This window comes from Chroicocephalus ridibundus, chromosome 12 (assembly GCF_963924245.1).
Source record: "Chroicocephalus ridibundus chromosome 12, bChrRid1.1, whole genome shotgun sequence".
Taxonomy (NCBI): domain Eukaryota; kingdom Metazoa; phylum Chordata; class Aves; order Charadriiformes; family Laridae; genus Chroicocephalus; species Chroicocephalus ridibundus.
In genome coordinates, this window is record NC_086295.1 from 9846614 (window position 1) to 9871009 (window position 24396).

General features: G+C 39.5%; 1 protein-coding gene across 1 annotated transcript in view; it reads right to left on the reverse strand.

Moving 5' to 3' along the window:
• ARFGEF2 (ADP ribosylation factor guanine nucleotide exchange factor 2) overlaps positions 1-23323 on the reverse strand; it is a 36757-nt gene extending 13434 nt beyond the window's left edge. The window contains exons 1-23 of the mRNA XM_063350447.1: positions 23044-23323; positions 16398-16428; positions 15491-15614; positions 14663-14809; positions 13599-13778; positions 12959-13178; positions 12206-12277; positions 11762-11910; positions 11249-11379; positions 10486-10720; positions 10099-10198; positions 9732-9871; positions 8530-8638; positions 7832-8033; positions 6956-7067; positions 6163-6368; positions 5157-5241; positions 4894-5065; positions 3593-3744; positions 3291-3419; positions 2758-2916; positions 1424-1571; positions 385-484 (exon numbers count right to left, since the gene is read on the reverse strand). Coding sequence (XP_063206517.1) covers positions 385-484; positions 1424-1571; positions 2758-2916; positions 3291-3419; positions 3593-3744; positions 4894-5065; positions 5157-5241; positions 6163-6368; positions 6956-7067; positions 7832-8033; positions 8530-8638; positions 9732-9871; positions 10099-10198; positions 10486-10720; positions 11249-11379; positions 11762-11910; positions 12206-12277; positions 12959-13178; positions 13599-13778; positions 14663-14809; positions 15491-15614; positions 16398-16428; positions 23044-23182 — 3242 coding nt within the window. The 5' untranslated portion in view covers positions 23183-23323. The remainder of the gene's footprint in view (positions 1-384; positions 485-1423; positions 1572-2757; positions 2917-3290; positions 3420-3592; positions 3745-4893; positions 5066-5156; positions 5242-6162; positions 6369-6955; positions 7068-7831; positions 8034-8529; positions 8639-9731; positions 9872-10098; positions 10199-10485; positions 10721-11248; positions 11380-11761; positions 11911-12205; positions 12278-12958; positions 13179-13598; positions 13779-14662; positions 14810-15490; positions 15615-16397; positions 16429-23043) is intronic.
• Positions 23324-24396: the final 1073 nt, after the last annotated feature.

The window sequence follows — 24396 nt, forward strand, 5'->3', positions numbered from 1 at the left end:
AAAAGAAAAAAGAAACCCAAACACACAGAATACACACACATAAGTTAGACAAAATTAAGAAACAGATTTGTAAAACAAAAATCGCTGAATACTGTAATACCAACCTAATTCTGGTCTTCACTGGCTTAGTCCAAAAAAAGGCATAAAAACACATACATACACTACATTGGTTATACTGCTGTTTAACGACAGTCTTTATTTTGTGAATATTACATGCCTAAAGAGACTTATTGGGTCGAGAGAAAGCATCTAAGCATCAGCATCTTGCTCACAAGAGATAAAGGCTTCAAGAACAAAAATCCCTGTCAGAGTCTGCAAATACAGTGAGGACTGTCAGTAACTTAAAGTCACGTTTTCCCCAGAAAGAGATTATATTCTCAGTACCTGTCTACCGCTACCACAACACTCTGTGAACTGGTCTCTCCCACAGACTCTTGAATGCTCGCCATATGCCGTTTATCAGCTCCAGTTCCAACAAGGTTACCTGCAATAAAAGCCATTAAAAACCAGTATTTAGCATCATGAAATTGTGACTTTGTATTAACCCCAACTTTATAAAAGGAGACAAAGACAAGTGACTGCTGCTTCCAGTTAGCTTGTGATTTACATGAAGCAGATGGTGCTTTTGCCAGATCTGTCCCAGATGATTACAAAATTAAATATCCAGTAAGAATTATGGGGGTTTTTTTCCCCTTAGGGCATTGTGTTTTGACCATCATGTTTATTAAGTTAAGATGATGTAATGCTGTTAAAAATTGGAAATTATAAAATATTATTTTAAAATATTAACTCTAAGTCAAATATGAGTAGTTAACGCTGGGCACAGTTCTGTTATATTCAGCATCATCATCGTGTATAGCATCAATTCCAGAGCGTTTTCAAATTAAAAGGTTTCCTTGATGGTTTTCCAAAGATTGAGGCAACTTTCCTTGTCCCTCTAATTTACAGCTTAAAATCTAAGGTTTGTTTCTTGCACATAACGCAGGAACAATAGGAACTGGAACAGCAAGCCCAATGTGCAGAGTTAAGAAATTCCTTTGGAAAGCCAGTTATCAATCATTGAAACATCTATTATTCCTAAAGGTAAACAGCTTATATTTTTACTATTAAAAACAGAGCCTAAAAAGAAAGAACTGATAATACTGGTAACAAAATCATGACTTAGTAAGTATGGTAAAACAGTTTTGACAAAAACATTCCAGCAAGCAAATCTGAAGGAGTTTCTCTAGATACCTTAACCCGATTACAAAGGTAGAACATATCTGGTAATTACTAATACACCTTGAAATATAGGGTTCCGTTTTTTAAGTTTCATTAATCCAATATAGCTCCTCCTGGAAGCAAGTAATATTTTGTAACATTAAGCTTTCTTAGCCATCACTTATATGCACATCTTTGTGAAGTCCAAGATTACCAGTCTTACCTAATCCCAGGCCCATAAATTCTTCCCCTCCAGATGCATAGCCTTTAATGCTTCCTTCCCTTTCACGCCCAGAGCCAGATAAATACCGCGTTTTCACTCCAGTTCCTATAAGTTGTGCTAGTTCCAGCTGGCTAATACATTTCAAGATCTAAAACCGAAAGATATTTAAACATTGTGTTTCTGGATACCATTATATTTTTTTTCTTAACATATATTTGTATTTAATATTTATAAGCTTCCCAGGTTCTCTAACCTTTAAAACAACTTTGACAACAATAACAGTTTTGATGTTGCTGAAGCATTACTAATACAACTGGAAATAGAGCTGAGTGATTCATTCAACATCACCAGCTGCCACAAATCATTCCAATACGAGAAGAAATAAACAGTACCCAAAAACTTAACTTCGATCTCTAACTACTAGAGGAAACCCTTTTTTTACTTCTCACGGCATAACCTTCAAAACTATAAATAACTTGGGAGCTGATTTTCTAGAGAGTTCATTGTCCCAGAGAGATGAAAAGACTTATTGCAGCTGCCACTTTGGGTAACAATGGTCCAAAGTAGACAGTGAAAACGTCAAAGTTGTGGCTTGCCATTAGCACAAGATTGACTATCTCTTCTTTCTTACTCCCCCACTGCAAAATCCCTTGGACTGGAACAAGCATTTGTGAGGGTACGCTGTAAGCCAGGTCCAAGTAATTTGTCAGCTAGAGTACCTTTTGGATCATTATCATGTAGCCAAAGACTATTGCCAGAGAACATAATGCAGCAGCTATGCCCCTTTTAACAGCAGCGCAGATTTAGATCTGATTAAAGAGCTCCTGGAAAACATGCTTTAAGAAAGTCTGTATTATCCTGATAACCTATCCATAGCTATCCCCCTCCAAGTTATTTTAGCCCTAATTTTTCATGTGGTTGTGGTGTAAATGTTGCCAAACATTGCACAAAGTCTAAACAATATTTTTGTTTACATGAACAAAAATGCAATAGTTTCTGTGCAGAATTCTCTGAAGTCAAATGAGACTTTAATATGGTTCTAATTCCATATCAAAAGTGCTTACAAAAATTACAATATTTGTCACACAATGTCTATAGGGTATACCAAAAAACCCACAGTACATTATTTTATATATATGAACATCATACACGCATATATCAAAAAAACCACTAATAAAATAATGCACTTGCATCTACATTCTAAACAGGGTTCTGACACACACTGGGAGCTAAATGCAGTTACTAAAGACTGAAAGTAGTAGAAGAATCCTGCAAGTTTTCAGAGGACTTTTCAGGCAACGCAACTGCCCTATTTAAACTAATCAAGTTTTTACCTCATGCCAGGAGTTGCCAAGATAGTTGCCATCTGTGTGAGCGACTGTAATAAGCGTCTTAATGGTATCTATGTTCTTCTGTTTCATTTCTGTAATACTGGAACTGGCGGTCAACAAAGAAAAACGAGCAAGGGCCTGTACATAAGCATCTCGTTCGAGCTACAAGACAGAGAAACAAGCATCGTAATCAAGTCCCTGAAGAGCTACAGAAAGCTACTTGTCCAGCCTGCGTACAAAACTTTCCTTCTATGTACAGTTGGCACTACTAGAGCACTTTCCAGCTGGCGGAGAGTAGGAGGCAAGGTAGCAAACACTCTTAATAGGAGACTCGGCAACAAAAGGAAAGCAGACTTGAAAAGCTCAAGGATATCAAGATCTTAAAAGAAACTAAAACGAGATTGTAATATTTTATTTTACCGTTTCAAGAAACTAGATGAGATGCTTCATTTTCTATGTATAAGTTGTTTGTAATTCTTATCTCCCTCCCAGTGCCTACACCACCTGTAGCAGGCTCCATGCTGTCTCATACACACCTGCATTCCAAAGATACAGGCTATTCTAATTGCACATCGTATTCCTTCCAAACAAAGGGACGCAACTTCTGTGTCATCACAGTTCTGCAAGCCAACACTGTAAGCTGCCAGCAATGGAGTCCATACAAGCTAAAGAAAGGAAGAAACTAAATTCAGAAATCTATTATGATTTTAGCCCAAAACACTAGGTAACTGAAAGCAAATGTACCCAAAGAGTCCACCTGTTGCGTTACTTAACTCTTCAAAGTAATTTTCCACGCTTAAAGCTCTTAGCAATGAAGATACAAGAACTTCACACTCACTTTGAACATGGGTCTGACGTGATCCAGATGAGTGGCGCTAGTAAAAGGAGCCTTTGCGTGGCTTACAGCCTCCATGAGGGCTTTAGCTGTTTTAGCCATTTGTTCCATCTCCAAGTTGTACAACAACCTCCGCTGCTTCTCATTAGCCACACCTAAGGGGAACACCACACGGTTGCATTGGTTTGTTTTTTTATAAGAGCATATTCCATGGAGCACCACAAAATGTTAAATAAAGGTATTGCAAATGAACCGTAAAGATAAAAATCTTCCGGAATGTTAGAATTCAGGAGGCTGTCATAGGCTGCAAGCAAGGAACTCCAGCACTAAAACCCAGACCGCAACTCAAGACTTTGTTCTCTACAAAATAACTATTTCAGCCCTTTATTATATGCCACATTATGACCTAATCACTGGAAGTCAGGGCAGCATACTCTGTTAAGTCACTCTGCCTCTAAAAATGGATGGAAAATCCTTCACCTTCTTAGGCTGACATCCTCAAAACAAAACTAGCCCTCACCGACTTTATTTATAAAGTAATAGCTTAGTGTTTCTTTATCCTTATACTAAAGGTTGCAACTTCACTTTTCAAGCAAGTCAATTTCGTTCCTATTTTGATCTAGGAAACCTGCAAACAGCACTGAAAACACTAAAAAAACCTCACTATGCCGAAGATTCAGATTTCAATAATTTGAATTAAATTAATACCCATTGTTCTGAGTAAAAGCAGAGTACAGCTAGGGATACTAGTTTCAAGTGTACTCTACACACAGAAGTCCTTATTTGGTCTAGATGAGGACAGGTGACTATAGGTAATGAAAAATTCTCTGATCTCTCCCTTTTTCAAACGTTATCGCAAGGACTGTGGCACTTACCAGCCTCTGAACTATGACAGGCTATTGACAGGGAGACAAAAAAACCCAACCCAAAACAATAATCCACCTGTTGTCTAGCACATAGAAACAAGAAGTTAACTTGCAAAGTGCCACCTTCAGTTATTCTACCATTTTCCCCTCACACTTTAATTTAAAAAAAAAAAAATCCCAGATCTACTTTCTAGCGCCTCTCTGCAATGGTGCCAGATGCACTTACACACCTATGTTTCCATCAGAGAAGCAGCAGCAGCATTAAGTTATAACTGAACCAGTTTCATTCCAAATATCTGTATTAGCCATTCTAAATGCAATTTATATATTGCACAAAGATGCTTTCAAAAAGGGATCTGAACGCCACTATGCCATCCTGAAAGTTACTGCAATAGTTCAAGAGCACTGTGGTCTTTCCAGTTACTAGTTCCTTCTTACTTGGTTTACTACACTTGGTTGTAATTGCGTATTCTTTTGTCTCTTTCATTGCAATTTTCTTTCCTTCTATTTCTTCATAGATTGTGGATAAGTACTCTACTGGCAGATCTTTACTGTCATTGATTCCTCGATTCATTTTAATGTATTGCTCCTTTGTCATTTTGTTTTTTACCTGTAAAAAAGAATGGAAGTTGGATATCAGATTTTGAATGCAAGTTCCAGGGAAATTTGAACTTTTACAAGGTTGTTTTTTTACTTCCTACCTGTGGACTGTGCAAGTCTGTAGTCAGCATTATAATAGAGTATGCCAAAACATAGGCTGTGTCAGCACTGGCAAATAGTGTTTGCCTATGAGAGAAGAAGAAAAAAGCCACAAACAGGTTTTTAGAGCCCTAATTCCTCAACACCTTAGCTCTATTTCTATGTGCAAGAAAAACACCCAGAAAGGCTATGCATTCAGCCTAAGAGCTAACAGAGCCTAAAATTAGTCTTTAGAAATGCATGAAGCTCCAAGTGTTTTAAAATGCAAATAAAAAGGGAAAAAAAAAACTATAAAAGCATCTTCTCCCCAATTTGAAAACTAGCAATGACTAGAATCTTCCAAGAACATTCCCAAAAGATTATATATTATCCTTCTTTGGGTAATCCTACAAAAGCTAAAGAACAGCTTATTTTTCACTCCTAGGGTTTCATAAAGAATCATACAAACCCACCCCAGTGATGCACCAACTGGACTAAGGAATGGGCACCAATTAAGCCTGAACACCTTGCTAAACTTTAATGCGGGTGTACTGCATTAGAAACAACAGCAACACTGCCTACTTTATGTCAACTAATATATATACATTTTGCTCAACGTCTAGTGGGCAACCAAAAACACGTGTAATATTTTATTAGGTATTATTTTTACCAATTGCTACTGCTTATTACTGCTGTTTACACTCAACTGATCTAAAATGGTTTAAAAACAGAACAGCTAACACAGAGACAATTTAACATGCTTAGGGCTTCCCTTTTCCCATAATTCCTTCTAGCAAGTACTTGAGATTTAATGAAATAGCCAGCATCAGTATATTTTCTATCCAAAGTTTCTATTTCACCTAACTGCTGAAGAGATTCAGCACCAGTATTAGCAACAAGACTTGCTCCTCATACAAGCCTGTAGAAGCTCCTGACCTGGTACGACTGTGAGTTGCACCTTGCCCCTAGGGGCCACAAACACCATGGCCATTCTTCAGGCACTCATCCAATACAAAGGTTTTGAATTACCGTTGGTTGCATTCAATATATCTAGCAGCAAACTTCTCCATTAATCTATCGATCTTCTGGGCTTCACCTGGCAGACGAAAGCCTTCCAGGAATATACGTAGAGCAGAGACAAAGTCTTTTCCACAGAAATCAAGCTGGTCTACATAGGCATACATTACTTCCTTGTTGAACTTGTTGCTTTCCCCAAGAAACTCCCCTACTTGAGTCTAAAAACACAAGAGACAGTTATTACTGTGTAATCCAACTGCCAGCTTTGCAAGAAAGTTTATAGCACAAGAATTGCACAGCTGCCAGTTTTGTAAGACCAATATGCTTCACTGAGCAGGCAGAGCAACCGTTAGAGGGATGACAAGAAACCCGTGTCATTAGAAAATGCCTTTAGTCTGCATATTCTTGCTTCCCTCGCTCCCCAAGGCGAGATCTGCATTACTGTACTGCCAAGGAAAGCTGAACTGTGCCCAGTTTCACATGCAGAGGAGAATGCTTTGCCACTGCAGAACGTGATACTCCTTTGCTGGCAAGATACCATTAATGCAGATAAAATGCATGTTCCCATTTATGAGGAATCCCTTCAGCACTTTATTGTAAACACAGCTACTTCACTAAAAAGCCTGGGACAGCAAGTAAATAGAAAATAGCATTGGTATTAAGTATCTTCATTAGAACTCTTACACTTTCAGTTATCTGTTAATGAAATATCAACTAAAGAGAGAGTGCATGCAGTCATCAGAAGACAGGGGAAAAGATGACAGAGGCAAGAGTATTAGTTATCTTATGTTGCACGTAATCTTACAGAACAGAGGCGTTCTTCTTGGTGCAAAAATTGTGCAATGTCTTCCGCTGTAGTGCCAAGCATTCCCTGCTCCTGTAGATACTGTATTCCTCTCTTTGGTTTTTTATTAAACCTATTCAGACAAAAACACGGGCAAATTGAGACATACAATTGGAAAATATCACAACCTATAAAGTTTTAGTTTTACAGAGCCCTTCAAAACCAAAGATTCTGTGCTTTAGGGTCTATGTCTTTTTTTCTAGTTAGAAAAACAAATAATCAAAGAATGTGCAACAACTGTATTAACTGTATCACAGCATAGGCTGCGATAGGATACCTCCTAAGGTACATTCAGTTGCCGATAAGCTTAAAAGTTATTGCTGGGAAATTAACTTAAAAACTGACCTTTGTGAAATATTAGAGTTTGCATGAAATGTTAAGAATGTTGCTGTTAAAGACCTTTTTATAGCATTTACAAACATAAAGATCTTCGAATTAATGAAAAAGAAATAAAGCATAGCTGGACAATGACTTAATTCTCCAAACTCTGTTTCAATAGAAGACAACAAATGGTGAAAGAGCTGTAAGACAGCACTAAGCCTGCCTGCTCAAATCAATTTTTCTCTCTGTATACACACACTTTTGTGTGGCTGAACCAGCACAAATGAAAGCTGTGAAACAACTCTCCAACTCCACCTAAGATTTCACTGAATTCCTTTTAACTACAATAGCCTCCAGCATTAGCTTTTGACAACAGCAGGCAAGAGTCTTCAACATTAAGATAAATATGTAAGTGTCCCTGCAGGTTTCAGCATGTAAGACCATGAGAAGCAGTATGGTTGTACACATAGTTTGTTTTCCTAGAGAACTTTTATTTTCCTGTCATACTGGACTTACAGTTCTATCCCATGTTCAATTATTTCCTTTTGTTGCTTTATGACTTCAAATTGCTCAGGATCATCTGGGACAGCAGTCTGGGTACCAACACTTCCAACTCCTGACGACACAGTGGAGTCCAAGGAACTGACACTGCTCCGTCTCCCTCCACTCTCAAGGCATTTACCCTCAGCCATTTCCTGTTCTGATGGTTTATATGAACCTGTTTATAAACGGGGCAAGACTTAATTTATCCTGTTCAGTCAAAAGCTTTTAGTTATAAAACTTTTTAGGAGAAATTTGTGAGTCAGTATTTTTATTTTACCATGTATACTTTTTAGCAGTCTACACTACATGAAGACTGATGCAATTCTAAAATAATCCATGAACAGGCAGAAGATCAGCAGCAATTATGGAGAAATTGCACTTCAACTTAGCAACTGCAAGATTTGTCACACCTCTCTACATAAGCCAACTTTTATAGCGTAGACAATGGCCTGGCTAAAGCTCTTAAACAGAACCTGGTTATTTGAACCAGACATTTGAAGAGTCCGTGACTGCAACAGCATTAACAGTTGTTTGCAAAATACTTCATTTGTATAAACAAATCATTATGTAAAGACCTGGCATCCACACTTCTGAATAGTTCCTGAACAGTGAATAAACACAAGGACAAGCTTATTAAACAAATTAGTCTCTCCATAAGGAAACAATCTTACCCAAGCTAGCCTGATGGTTGGGGTTCACATAAAGGTCTTTGCTCCATTCTACCATACATTTTAAAATAGAAACCAAACATTCAAGTCCTTTTTTCCTCAGGCTTAGTTCCTAAAAAATAATAAAAAATAAAAACGAACACCACATCAAAAACCCCAAACAATATATGTATATCCACAAGTTTTTAGAAGGCATTACATCACACCATTCATATCTTAGGAAGTTCGTCAGTTAGGGGGAAATGTATTGGTTATACAAAGTTTCTGCCCCCTGACTACTTAGGTTGGATACATCCAGGCCAAAAGCAACCATAACCAGAGTGACACCACAACACATTCCAGCTGCTTTAGGCAGATGGTCTACTGACAACTGATGAGTACAACCAAGGGTCAATATACACTAAATACTAAATGCAACCCCTTTGTTGCATGATGACCATTCAGTAAGCCTCTATAGTGTCAGATCTCTCCTCAAGCAAGACAAGTGTCTCACTACCTTAGCTCTACAGTAAAACATTTCTATTTAAAATCTGAAACACAGGTCTCCTGGTTTTTACTTCTGTTTTCTGATCAAAAGACCACAGGGGGTAAAAAATAAATTAAAAAAAAAAAAAATCAAGCAAGCACTGATACAATTCTAACTGAAGGTGTGAGGTACAGTCAGTTCTGAGACCAACACTGGCACCAAGTTCACTTCAGCCCTGAGAGCCGCTAGGCTGGCCTAGAAAAACAGTGCTGAAGGACAAGGCCAACGTCAGAAAAACCTGCTCTTTCAGAAAGCAGTCTATATTCCACTCTCCCTCTAAGGGCTAGGAAAGTATAATTCTAAAAATAAAGTAGTTGTGGTGGAGATATGGCACAAACAGTTTGTGCAAAGAAAACAAGATGAAGGTACTGCTGGTTCATAACCCCCAAAAGGAAAGTCATTTGAGTAAGGCAGAGGAAGACTCATTTGATTCTCTCTCCCATGGCAGCCCAACAAGAAAGCCCAGAACAAGCCTAGCGTCACAATGGAAACATGCAGCAAAATCACCAAGTAAATTAATTGTACTGCTTCAGCACCTAATTGCAAATTAGCTAACTAATAAAACATAAGTAACATTAGTAGGTTACAGAAAACACGAACCACTAGGAGCATCAGTAATGATGCAGACAGCACCATTTATGAGAAAATAATACCTTATCTTCAAAGCTGTTTTTCTTACCTGTAAAGGCGTCATTCCCAACTCATGCCCACTTCGTCCTTGTGCAATTTTGGACAAATCATTTACAAGGCGTTCAAATATATTAGCAGCATTTAAATCACAGTCATAGTTAACATAAATATCGACTACACACTGGGCATCTTGAAAATAAAAGAAAATGCAAGTATTAGGATTCAGTGTAATAGCATTTTTAAAAAGAATCTGCCACTTGGAGCAGGCAACGGGGATGAATCCAGACATTTCACCCAAGCACTATGGGAGCAAATCTAATTTTTCCACACTTAAACATTATATCTGGCATTTGTCTGCAAAATAATTTTCATTTGCTGCCAGAGGAAGTGACTGCTTTTCACAACAATGGAAATACCTGCACAAATTCTAGTTAAAGTCTGAATCACCATCCATTTGTGTTCAAAGGAGCTTGAAGAAGTCTCTAGAATATTCAGGAAGATCTCTTTGAAAAACACCTGCAAAATAAATGAGGTAAAGAACATGATGATCTGAAACTTGTTACAACCATGTCAAATGCACAAATTCATTTCTCTTCAGTAATTTCGCTTGAAGAGTATCATCTCATACCCATCTCATACCCATCTCTCATATGAAGAGTATCATCTCATACAGTAATATACTAGTTTAGTAAGCAAACAAAACTAAGACATTAACTTCTAAGTTCCAGCTGCCTTTTTATCATTGCAGTATTTTCATTTGAGAAATAGAGCATCATTCAAATGATAGATAAAAAGACTCTCACCTCAATCTGCATTTTTAAATGGGTCTTAAAATTTGAAAGCAGCGTGAGAAAGATGGCAAGAGAGAGCTCAAATACATCAGGAACAGAAGAGACTCCATTTTTAGATAATGCTACACAAAGATATTGCTTGATTGCATTGATGAACATTTCGTGTGTCCTGAAAACTGGACCAGCATTCTGCAGTACCGAGAGAAGAAGCTGCAGAGACACTATCTTAGAACGTAGTTCATGGGATCTAGGAAAAAAAAACAACATTAAATATATTTTTATTGTATTTCTGAATAAATACTTGTATTCAACATGAGCACTATAGCATTTCTGCTGCCAAGAAGAAATTACTACTGTTTTATTTCATTTCAATGCCGCAGGGCAGGAAGGGTGGAAATCAGCCTGCAAGTGATTTTGGAAAACATCTACCATCTTAATTTTGAGATTTTCTGGGAGTATTAACATCTTAGACCAGGATAACAGATGCAACTCAGTGCTACTAAGAAGCATTCCCCGACTCCCCCATCAATAGCTTCACAAATACTATAGTCAAGGCCACTTCAACTGATAAGATTAATAAGCCCATTACACAAAAAATCCTCAAATATTAATTTTTTTAATAATTTGAAGCAAGTTTCAATCCTAGATTCATCAAGCTAATTGAAACAAGGGCCTGACAGGTGAATTTTGAATACCTGCTTTACTATACAGCAGCTACTTAACCGTCTCCAAAAGCTACCTGAAGAGGACAGTGTAATAAATACAATCTCATTACTTGGGATCTGGTGGTCCATCAGCAAGCGGTTTCATGGACAGCTTGCACAATGACCTGAACACAAGGAAGGCATCCTTTTGTAGAACGTGGGAAAATTTGGCAGCGGCTTGTTGTCCAGATACATCCGTTTCCTTGAAAGCAAGAAACACAATGTTAGATCCTCAGTGAGATAAAGGAACAGAGCAATTAGGAAGATTTCACAGCTCCTCTGAGAATTAGCTACAGATTATAAAAATGGTACATTTGGCAAAGTTTAAGTCTAAACAGGACTACAAGTGATCTGGATCTTTTCACACATATTGACCAACTCTTCCCTTCTGCCCCCACCCTGTATTACAATACAATTAACATAATCAATTTTAGAACAGTTGCTGCTTCCTTTTCAAGCCTGAGCAGGACACATACATTAAAGCTTCTGTCCCTTCCCTCCCCAAAATCCCACTGTATTAGTTGGCATGATAAAAACATTTCTCCTTTCCTAAATATACGTTAGCATCCAGTGAAATAATTTACCAGATTATCAGTGGAGGAAACAGATTGCCCATCATCTGGAATCCCGTTTGTTTGTACATTTTCACTACTAGAGCCAGGAAGAGCAATATCTGCAGTCTCTAACGCAGGTAGAGCCTTAACTGTTTCTGTTACCTGCTTTTCTTCAGCCACTAAAGGGAAAAGAGGAAAACTGATTAAAATAATCTATTGAGCTTTTTTATCCCATGACTTTGTGAAGCCCTACAACCAAGTGGGATAGAAGCAGCACTGGTAAACTAGGTTTCACAGCTACCAGCAAAAAGAAGAACACTGTGAGACAATAAAAACCTGTTCTTACTGCCTTAGTAGGTGTTCTTGATAGATACTTAGGAAAAAAAAAAAAATAAGCTTCCATGCTTTTATAGTCACAGGACCAAAATTTTGCCAATACACGTGCATCTGGTTTACTTCAGAAGATTTTTCTACCTTTCACAGCTGACGTGACCACATCTTCCAAGATGCCTTTAACCATTTCCTTTCCTCCGTCAGTTGCTTCCTCTAATGAAACACAGAAAGAGATAATTTTGAATTAGTAGTTTCATTTAGGAAGAAGATTAAAAGGAGAAACATCATAGAGGCAGAAAGGTTAAAACCAGATTTTCTTCTATAGTTTTCCTGTAAAGCCATTTCCAAGAAGTCATACAAAAATTCCCATTGCTGTTATTTCCATCGTTTAAATCAAAGCACTAATATTTTTAATGCTGTGAGATTTTGTCATTTGTATTTACCAACTGTTACAAACTTTTAGTTTTGGAATATCCTATGTTCCTAATTTGGATACAATATATGCTCAAGATAAGTTCTTCATAACACACATTATTTTTACCACAGGACTTCAATTACCTCAAAGTGATTCTGTCACTTCCCACATACCGTGATTATTCTCTTCCTTTCCTTCCCCTTTATCAACCTAATCAAGTCAAATTCCATTATAATTCTATATACATAAGCTATATATAGTTGTACTAGAATTCTAGTGAAAACGGGAGCCTTTCTTCAACGGTTATAATACTGCAGACAAGCTAAGGGTGGCCTGTATAATCTGAATAACTACTGAGAAAATTCAAGCAGGACTTGAGCCAAGAACCCCAGTCACTTCTCCCCAGAATAGCCTGAAAGAGCATTTTCCAATAGAAACATTATAACTGAAAGCAACAGCCACAACCTATCCTTGTTCACCTGATGCTGAAAGAGTCAAATCCTGCTCCAAGGTCACATCTCCATTTTCTGCCCTCTCAGGTTCACCATTCGTTAATTCCACACTTACAGAACCAGGGGGTTTGCCCTCCTGACAGCTGTGCTTTAACTGACCCATCTTCGGAGACTTGGACACCACTTGAATTGCAGGAGACTGGGATTTCTGCTGATTTGTTTTTTCTACTTCTCTGGATTCTTGTATCTTGAAAAAACAATATGAAAAAGTTAATCTAAGGCACAAAACACAATAAGAGAAAACACGTCTATGGTGACTGATGTTCCTTTCTGAATTCACGTGTTCACAAGAAACAGTGAAAATATAATCACTTGACCAGTCAAATTAAAAAAATGTCCTTCAAGCTTATTTTAAAAGCATCCCATCATTTGTTTATACAAAGCCATTTGGCAGAAACTACAGTGTGAAACCTTGCTATCAGCAATAAGCTTCATATTTTATTTCAGTCAGTACACTTCAGTATGCTACACTGCAGGATTTTTTTTTTTAAGTTACGAATCAACAGATATCCAACTACAGTGAGAGACCCATTAAAAATAATAAAAAGTTTTCTGTTCATTTGTCAAGCCTAAACATTTGAGATGAGCAAAAGTAATAGTTACATACAGCTTGATTTTCCATGCGTGTAAAAATGACATTTAACATCTGCGTAAGGGTAGCTTTGGCAGTTGTCTGATTAATAAGATTTTTACTGGCCAGATAGATGTTGTAACAGGTTCTAACAGTCTGAAGAATTGTTCCTTCATGAATTTCTATATATGGAGATGTTACTGCAGTGAGGAGAGCCTGAAAAAGTCCATAACACAGTGAAAATTAGATCTAAGCAAGTAGGCAGCAGTACACTTCATGCAGGTCTCTCATAATAATAATGGATTTGTTGTGAAACACATATCTGTTTATGAGACTTTATAAGGAACTTCTAATTCTCTGGAACAACATTTCAAATCAAAGAAAGTTTAACAGAACTTCCAAATATCTCTGTCCTCTCCTGAGCTGTTGAAGTGTTTTATCACAACTAGTTTTCCACTAAGGGAGACATTCCACCTCCAAATGAAACAGATACCATTATATTCTATGGCTTAATTTCTGTGAAAGGGCCAATTGGTCTACACTGACATCAAATTAGATTACTAGAAGATTCACCAACTTCTAACCTCAGCTACCTTAGCCCAAGTACATTTCAGAACTAGAAAACACAACACTGGTACTACTATGCCTTGTTGAGAACATGTACTGCAAATCTCTCTGGGAAAATGGACACAAGAGCAGACCGGCTAGAGCAACATGCCATGATAGTGTATCACAGCTACAGTGCCTTCATTTGAAGGCTGACAGCAATTCATTGCCCTAATGAAAGTGGGCATCCCTAGCCTAGGAGATGAACATTGAGCTGTCTGCAAGACAAAGTCTCCAGACCATGGTTCATCCCAGAAAGAAGGACAAACATTTATAAAGTATTCCCTTATGTTCTGTTTCACCAAGAGGAAATACATTTCACATACCAAGTCTGACCTGGTGACAGCCTCCCTAAATTCAATGACACGTCTAACAGCATAAGAAATGGAGAAACTAGGCTTTAACTAGAGCTTCACATTAAAGTTTTTTCAGTTACAAAATCAAAGACAGAGAAAGCAAATTAATATTGCACCATAACGAACCAAATAAAATACCTTAATTATCTGCAGTTGTACTCCTTCATCTGTTTGAGGACCCTGGAAGCAATTGCAAATGGTTTCAACTATTCGGTCAATCAGCCGTTTTCCAGGAGCTCCGCTGTCTGGAGCATTGCCAGTGATATGTCCATATGCAATGAGTTTCTAGGTAGAAAGAATGCAGGTTAGACAACCATATACTGTTAAATAAAATACAGTTAAGTACATCATGAAAAGGGGATTTTAGACAGCATACCTCACTTAACCAGTTTTAACACAAAAATTTTACACCATCAATACTCTGGCTACCAAATACTTGACTGTTCATACAACTAGACAAAACAGATTAGTAAATGATACAAACTTCTTCCACCAGACCACTTCTTCCTACCATAACCAGACAATCTTTGTACCTATTCACAAGAGAAAGGTTCTGTCCTCAAGTTGCATTCATTTTTTCTGTAAGAATCTAAGGAGGAAGAAAGTAGAAAAATTCCAGAGTCTGAACTCCCATGACATCAGCACCACAAGAAACACCATGGTAAATATTCCATGTAGAGCATCACAGATGAAACATCTTTACTAAATAATGTAAGCGTTTATGAGCTTCAATAAAGCTCTGCTTCACTATAAAACACCACACACATTTCTGACTTTGACAAGACACACTTTCAGCCAAGTCTGATAACCTATTTTGCACGGTTTATGCATCTAGGTAATCCTAGTGGGTATCGGCACAGCTGTATGTACTCAGGACAGTATTACTTCTTCACTCCAACAACACACAACATTTTTTGTAACTGCATGTTTCTGCATTTCCCTCTGTCCAAGTTACAGAACAGTTACCTGTAAACAATCCAGTGAAGTACTGACAATGCGTGGCGACTTTGACTGGCAGGCCAGTTCAAATGGAAGGAAATATTTATCTGCTTCAATGAAGTTTGCTTTTGGGGGAGCAGCAGTGCCTTCTCTAGGTCAGATAAGAAGAGTTATTAATTTTTCTAAACATGTGCACAGCAAACTGCACTTCCTCCTTTTCTAAATTTAAAGCTGAATAGTACATAGCAGCATACAAATGCAATGCAAGTCTCTCTCACACACACTTTGTTAAAGAAAGTTCAATTTTCTTTAAAAATCAATATTGCATCTGATCTTTTTCATATATTCTTCAACTTAACTCTTCCCTCACTACACTCCAACACTGTCCCACTACCTGAAATATTGTGGAACTCCTACACAACTTAAGTGATAAATCTATCAAAGTTGTTATGAATTAACTAAACAGGGCCCATATGAGGAATACTAAGCAAAGAGAAACACATTGGGGGCTCATTTTAAGTCATAGCACAGTGCTGGAAAAGTATTTTAAAATTTGGATTTAAGTAATATTTAAATTTGTATTCTTGATCTACATAGTTAAGAGCCTATACTATGAACCAGAGGGTACCAACTGCTCTTCATGATTTCCTGTCAGGCTATATTAAGCCCAGTAAAGAGCAATGAAAAACTAGCACCTTTTAGAAGTTTTGCAATTTTTTCATAGTGAAATTCAGAGACAGTTACGGTTTGAGTACTCATACCAACTGTCATTGTGTAACTGGAACACGTGGGCCATATAATGTTTTTGGCAGAAAGATGTATAACTGGGTATTCACAAATTCGTTGCCATAATGTATATACACTCTTACATTTCCACTATCAAATTATTCCACTTGCTGTTTTCTGGCATAGATTACAGCAATTAATAATTTACCTTTGCTTTTCCAGCTCTGCTTTTATTTCATCTGGAAGAAAGAAAGAAAAAAATCAAAGCATTTAACACAACAGAAGTTATCATTATCAATAACACAGATAAGGAAAATGTAATAAAGCAAAGCTGTTTCAAACCAGCAGTCTTACACTTCACTATTTGCTATTCCTTTCCTGTAACATCTTCAGCTTCAGAGATCAGAGACAGTTACACCATTTATTGGAAGACATATCTCTCAACTTCTACATGAAAAAGCTAATTTTTTCCAAACATTGTCAACAAAAGAAACACCAGTATAGTACGCAATTTTTATTGAAGCGTAAGCCTACATCAGAGAGAGCTCAAGTCTGCAGAAGTCTTTAAGCCACTGCACAAACCATTAGTTCAATGCATCAGACCTTCCTGTTAACTACAATGCTAGTTAGCCTGCTTTTGTTAAACCTCACAATATGAGATCAGCTGACAAACAAACTCCCAAGAGATAAATCTTAAATGCATGCTGTCATTTTGCCAGCAGAGCTTTTTTTTTTTTAAAAAAAAAAAAATCATACTTTTAGGGAGCTTTCCATAAAAATTAATGGGGGGCGGGAGAGGGGAGCATGTCTTTCTCATTTCTATTGAAAGCAGCAGCAAATCCCAAAGATCCTAGTATGGCTTTTTGAGGATTTCTAACATATCACCATGAAGCACAATCCAGACCAGAACTGCACTACACCAGACGCGGCATAAGCACATACTGTGAACACTGACAAAATATATCAAAAATAGCACACACGATAAGGCTGTACAGCTACAATCATTTGTAACACCCCATGGAGTCCTGTCCATCTCACCCTGTCTCATACACGCCTGGAAATTATCACGTCTACAAACTTGTTTCAATTGCGAAGTTACCAGAAATGGATCATTCACTCAATACTTGTTCTCCACAACTCTGGAGGGGCACCACTGTTTGGGATTAGATGTTCAGAGGATTTCAGTGCTGTCTGTGAACCTCAATAATGCCTTCTGCCCCATCAATACACAATACATCAATACACAAAACATACTAACGAACAAGGACTGCAACAAACAAGTATTACAGGTTTTTGCATAGTCCTGTTTTTCACTGAATATTACAAGAATTAATCCTTGCAGAGTATGCCTATTTTGTAACACTACTATGCCTATTTTATAGGGGAAAAGGAAGCAAAATGCAGAGGACACCTGTGTAACTACAAGCAGTGAGTGATGATAAACTACATCCAGGATTGGGACTCGCTATTCTGTCTGCCATACTCTCGTTAATGAAAGTCAACACAGTCAGCAGTATGACATCCATTAGCAATAAGTGACGTAACAAGACCTGAACGAACATTATCCACCCTATAGTCAGCAAAAGAACAGACAGCAGAAAAACTGAGGAGTCACAGACCCCAACGCGTCATGGCTCTGCTCAGAAACCCAACATTTTCTAACCACAACCATCATGCAAACAACCATGCCCGGTAGTTTGAAAGGACTGCACAAGCCAGCGGCAAGGCAATGAGCAGAGCCAAGCGCATACCCCATGTGCCTGGGATTTCAGAATTAGAAGTAACTTTGCAGCTCTGCGACAGTGCAAACCCAGCGTTGTCATCCCCTAACACTTCAGGCTTCAACTGGTAAGGAGAGTCAACACAACGGAGACTGTTGATAAGAAATAACCAATTTTGTAAAATTTAATACTGTACAAGAAAAACAGTGTCATTGTCAGCATATGTTATTCTCAGCCCACTTCCACATCTAGGGTGTAACCAAGTAATGCTATTTTTTTCCAAATCTCTATATCCCACTGAAATAATTTCTTTCTTTCAGAGAGATCACTTGCCCCTTCCAAATTGTTTGTTAGCAAAGCAGCATAGCAAAAAAAGTTCTGTATCAAAACTTCAGGAAGATTTTAGGAGATATGATCATGCCCATCTTTACTGATAGTTATATTATATCTTGCATTGGAAAAATACTTAAGGATAGAGTCCCATATTAGAGCAATGACAATTTCACTCTGAGAAATACTCCATAAATTTTAAAAAAATAATAAATCTAACCAAGGCCTGACCAAGTTCCCCACAATTTTATTATACAAAGGCTTTTCTAAAGCCATATAAAAACATCTGCACCACAAGAGTTTTTCAATAGATAATGCTGGCAGAAAAGAATAAATGAAAGGACAAAAGCAAGTTACAGGCATGCCTCTGCTACTGATTGCATAAAAACAGTTTGGAAATCTCCACATTTGAAGCGCTCATTTGGTGGTCTGACCACCAAAAGTGAGCGAAACAGAAATTGTTGCCTAATTGAAGTCTGTCGCCATGAAGAGCTTGCCAAGCCCCAGACAGGCACAGCCAGCTTCCAGAAACCTACTGCCATTGCCACTCTCCTCCTCCAGTCACAGGACTAAGGGGCACAGCTCCATTCCCTTCCACAGCTACTGAACAGTCTGAATTCTGGTCAAGGTCTGGTCATCGCAGCACAACACGGACCCCTCACTCGGTGCTTTTGGTACTAGAGCTACCCGCTGCTTTCAAGGCCAGGAACGTACCAGCGTACATCGCATCTACTTCAGTCAGAAACACCTCCAACTCGGGGCACTGTGCGTGCTGCCCACTCAGAGCAAGCCTCTCAGCATTCCTACCAGGCAACACAACTGGAATAACAAGCAAGGCCTTGCAGCAATTTCTTCCCGAGCTTCTGGCCATAATAAGAGCAGGACGAAGCTCATTCTCAGAGTATCTACCGTTCTACGTTAGGTGGATGGTTGAAGTTTGTTTGTATTGAAAACTATATATTAAAATGGAGGAAACCACTGCCTGCCTGCAATTAGATGCAGCCTATGTTAATGTATTGTCAAGTTTGTCCTAGTGGAAGCAAACTAGTTCCTGTGCAGAAAATGGCATAGCTTGTGTTAGCACAAGGACACAAGCAATGTCTTCCCATAGCTTGCCAGAACACCGGACAGCAGTGCCAATACAAACACGTGGAGCAGCAGCAAAAGCTTCCTCCCCCCGCAACCTGGTAAAGTCTACAGCATTACCTAATTCCAGGCTGCCTTAAATAAAAAAACCCCAAACCCTGCATTTATTGGTTCTATCGATCTACAGAGAACCCTTTAGAAAAGTCTGCCACAACAAAGCCAGACTATCTCCTCTCTGCGCCGGCATTCTCAAAACATGCTAGCCAAGAGGCTACTAAACTAAGAAACGCAACCTTATTTTAGACATCTGTCACTTATACCCAGAGACTTCTTAAACACACAACTAGATTCCTAAGTGAAGGCATGGTTTAAGAGATGATTTTTTTAAAACTCATTAACGAGCTAACTAAACAAATTCTGGTGTTTACAAAGCTCAAAGATATGTACCTGGAGGTGCCTAGGCAATTAATGAAGGTCATATAACCAGGTTGGCTGCACAGCATGTCATTAAAAACAGCCCTAAGAGGGCAAGAGTAATAGTTTATATGAGAGACCCAGGCACACAATTAGCATTAGATCAACAAGAACTACTGTGATACATACTGTCTGCATCCCCCTGTAAGTTTTTCGGATAGAGATTATTTCAGCAGATTTACTAAGAACCATGTGTACCTAGAGCTCCATGTAAATGCTTATTAAGCAACTATTTTTATACAATACACTGGCTGTCTGTCGAAAACAAGTTTTCTTAAAAAACACAGTTTTCTAAAGCAGAGCAGAACAGCTTCTCTGTTTAAAAACGTCCATTTCTCCCAATCTCTCCTGGGGCCTACTGGCAACAAGAGTACGGGATACAACCGTTACACCTACTGATGAAGAAAGAGACTGAATGAAGGAATCTATTCAAACTCTGCTTACTCAACACGAACACTGTAGATTTCAAAGGAAGGGCGGACAGAGCAAAAAAAAAAAAGCCAACCACCCCAAAGAACACCACTGGGAACTGGTTTTGTTCCTTCCACACTTCTTGTGTTTACGTGCTATCTGAGCCTATGTTACTTCTAATTTCTACAAATCCATGACGGTATTTTGCAGTCCAAAACTGCACAGTGTTAGTCCAGTGAAGGGTATATTACTGGGAAAGGAAGAGACAAACAGGGTAAGAACAGTTTAGAATTAGAACGATTAAAATGATTAGAACAGATTAAAATTAGAATGTAAGAATATCTGTATTTCCTACATAAGAATACCTATATTTCCTACATAAGAATGACAGCAATTTTCAGTAGTAATTTACTTAAGTTCTCAAGAGTTGAACACATTCAAAACAATAAAGAACTCATGTAAAAGAAAACAAAAGCATCATTCCCACAGTAAGAAATATACTCCTCTGTCTCACCAAACAAAAAGCTTAAAGCAGATGTAATTAACAGAAATAGTACTGAAGTAACACTACAGAGGAAGTTTTAGAAATAGTTGCAGGTTAATTTATATTAGGTGGTTGTAGAATACACCAGTTGCTCTCTATTTAGAAAAAAGATGTGTCATAGACTTCCCTAGTACCAAGAGCAGATAACATTTACACATAACCCATGCCTGTGTCGACTGGTTTATAAATGGTACAGTACCTCAAGGCTCCATTAAAAAGACCACTGTATAAATAAGACAGCACAGCAAATGGAATTTAGTGAGACGTCAAAAGGGACTATTCGAAGTATGACATGGAGAAAAGAAAAAAGATCACAGCTGACACAATTACCAGTTCCATAGAGTTAACTCTACATTTCTTTCAATTAGAATTAATTTTACACAGAGTTAACTGGACTTTTTTATTATTATTAAAAACACTGAAGCTTCTTTCATCCGTAACTGTTCGCGTAGATTACAAAGTTTGGCCTGAATTCCTCAGACTGCAAGTAATGTTCTTCCCATGTTTCCTAGCATAGTCACTACTGCACAGGGCTTGATAATTAAGCTAACACTTTTGAAATTGAAGTCCTACTCTTTATATTAGATAACTTCAGTAAATGTAAATAAAAGTGATTTTTCCATTTGTGTGAAAAAGAGCTTAACCTAAACAGAATTAAGGTTGGGGGAAAAAAAATCAGATGTAAATAAGAAACCACATTCATGTTGTTAACTTAAAATAATGCAGCAACATTCACCAAATATAGCAGAGATCCTTTAGTGCAGTAATCAAGGACCTGCTAGGGCAGGACGGTTGGGCAACAGAAGGTTATCTTTTCATGCTGACCTCTGCTTTAGTCTCAGAAAGTACATGCGCTTTTTTTCCAAACAAGATTAGCAAAAAAAAAAAAAAAAAAAAAAGTCCATCATCACAAGCATTACCTAACTTCAAACATACTGTACCTTAAAATATACAGACATCGAATAGTTATAATCCAACATGCAAATGCTAATAGATGGCTATCGCACAGTACCCACCCCCCAAAATCATTATCTTTGATGTGTCAGTAAACATAAAGACCTTCACCAGTAATCTTTCAAGAAAGTTCCCTTTCTCACCCTCTCAATATATTTACATAGCAGAAAAACAGGTTCCCTGTCCTGTAACCGAGTTGGGTGAATGCTGGGGGAGTTCGGGAAGAAATCAGGAAAAGGAAGTAAGCAGGAAAAGTAGTCTCTAATGTCCGGGGGCCACATGTGTTACACTATTACTCACAAAGTCAACTTTAAAAAATAATAAAATACCCTTCGATCTGGCTCCCCTTCTTTGGATATACCACCACTACAATTAGCTCCTACAAATTTCCTGAAGCTGTGGAAAGGAAGATAAAAATGACAGCTATTTTTCAAGGTTGCTTTCACAATGCATTTGACAGAACTTGCATCTGGCCAGTTTCCTTACATACTCTTTTCTTCTGCTCTGAATACAGTAAGTCAATTCCCCAATTAAAGGAAAGCAAACAAAACTGTAAGAGATATGTCACCTCTGCAGAATAAGAAAGGCCACAGCGAACTCCAACTGTAAGAGCTATACTGCTTCACCCAGCTTATTTTCTGCCCTTCGTGATACACCATCTGTTTTCAGAACTTTAACACAGAGACCTATATCATCGATTTGTACTTGCGGGAGATTTCAGGACCAGTCCACCAACTTCACAAAAAGTATTTTCAGTTCCGCAAGACACCACAGACATTGCATGTATTTGGCTACACTGCTAACAGTTTTTAGCCAGTCCAGCCCTGAACTGGAGACAGGGTGTCAGAAGATGACTAGCCCTCGAAGATTTGACGCTCCATGAGTCCAGGGCCTTAAACAGCCTGCTTCCTAGTTTAAAAGCCTATAATTCGTTTTCTCAAAATTGGTTCTAAAGTGACAAACTCAAACCCCTTTTATTTCATACCGAGATTAGAACTTAATAAAAGAGATTTGTGGGGTCTGTCCCCCCGTATTTGCACCTCTCGTGTTAGAGAGACAACTTTCCCCCCATCCCAAAGTCCAGAGCCCGACCAGGGCCCCGCCGGCAGCCCCGCAGCCGGGGGCCTGGCGCTCCCCCGCATCCCGCCGGGGACCCGGCGTGGCGGAGGGCACACCCGGGGCGGGGGCGCCGGTGACACCGCCTCCCGCCCCCACCGGACCGGGCCAGCAGGGTCTACCTCCCGCCGCCGCCAGCGCTGCCCTCTGCCCGCCCCGGGCCGTCCCGGCGGCGGGGGGGACCCGCGGGCCGGGCCGGGCCGTGCGGGCGGACTCACCCAGCGCCACCTGGCAGGCTCTCCGCAGCTGTCCGTGCGGGGGCCGCTTCGCCTCCTTCTCCGCCAAGATCTTCTCCAGGGCCCGCGACACAAACATGCTCTTGGTGCGGGCGTCCTGCTCGCGGGCCGGGGGCTGCATGGCGGGGCGGGGGCGGCCGGGGCCGGCGCTCAGAGCCTGCGGCCGCGCCGCGGCCCCATCACCCGGAAGAGACGCGCCTCCCTCAGCAGCCGCCACCGCGCCACCGCCACGGCGCCGCCATGTTGGCACCGTCACGTGACTCAGGCTACCCCCCTCCCGCGGTGCCGCTCGGGGCGGGCGGGGCTCGCGGAGGGGGCGGGGCCGGGGGAGGAGCCGCCGCCCCCCCCGTGCCACTCGCCGCCGGGCATTAGGTGACATTTCCGCCGCCACCCCCCCGCCCCGGGCTCCTGGCGAGCTGCTAAGGTAGTCATAGCGATGGGTGCCCTCCCCAGGGCGGGTGTCTGCCGGCGGGGCCGGCCCGGCCTCGGAGCAACCCCGAGAATGGCTCTCCCCGCCCCCCCCCCGGATTCTCGGAAAAATGGTCCCTTTTTCGTGTCCCTTCGCGCTCTGGGGGCAAAACCCCACCACGTTTCTGCTGTAAGGCAAGATGCTTTCGTGGGAAGTGGTCTGTTGGGTCTCGGGTACAAATTTCAGTATCAGTAAGGACCACAAGTACAGTCACTGCTGCAATTATTTGTATTAATTAAGTTATAATTACCGAAAGGGGAGTCACATTACTATAATACTAATTTTTATAACGCTTCTAATCTAAGCATCTCAACATTTGCATTATCACTGTTAACTTTCACAGAACGAGCCCTGTGAAGAGGCACTGAGAAAGTACACGTGAGAAAGACCCGAAGTCAGATGTTAAAGAAGAATCACTAAAAATTAAATGTCAAGTCCCAGAAACTGAGTCTCCTCTTATAACCTTATGCTCATTTGCATCTTCTCCCTTTACGCTTTGGCCTGTGAGGGTTTCTTACACCCAAAATCAGCCTCTGGACTCTGAAAGCCAGTATAATCTTCAAAATAATCTGCAGAGGTGATTTACTCCATTGACACCCTCCACCATAACCTGGCAACCATCACTGGCACACAGTTATCTCTTCCATGTCATTCCACAATGGACTTAACCAAATTAAGATGACCGCATCTAACTGAGAATACAGGGGCACATTAGATTATCTAGATCATAATTTTATTTCCCGAGCAGCAGGACTCGTATTCTTTAAAATGTCATTAATGGATCCTTGTGTCAAGTTGTCAAGAGCTGCAATTTTTGTGCTAGAAACCATGAAGAAAGGCTCCAAACCCAACCACCTCTGCAAAGC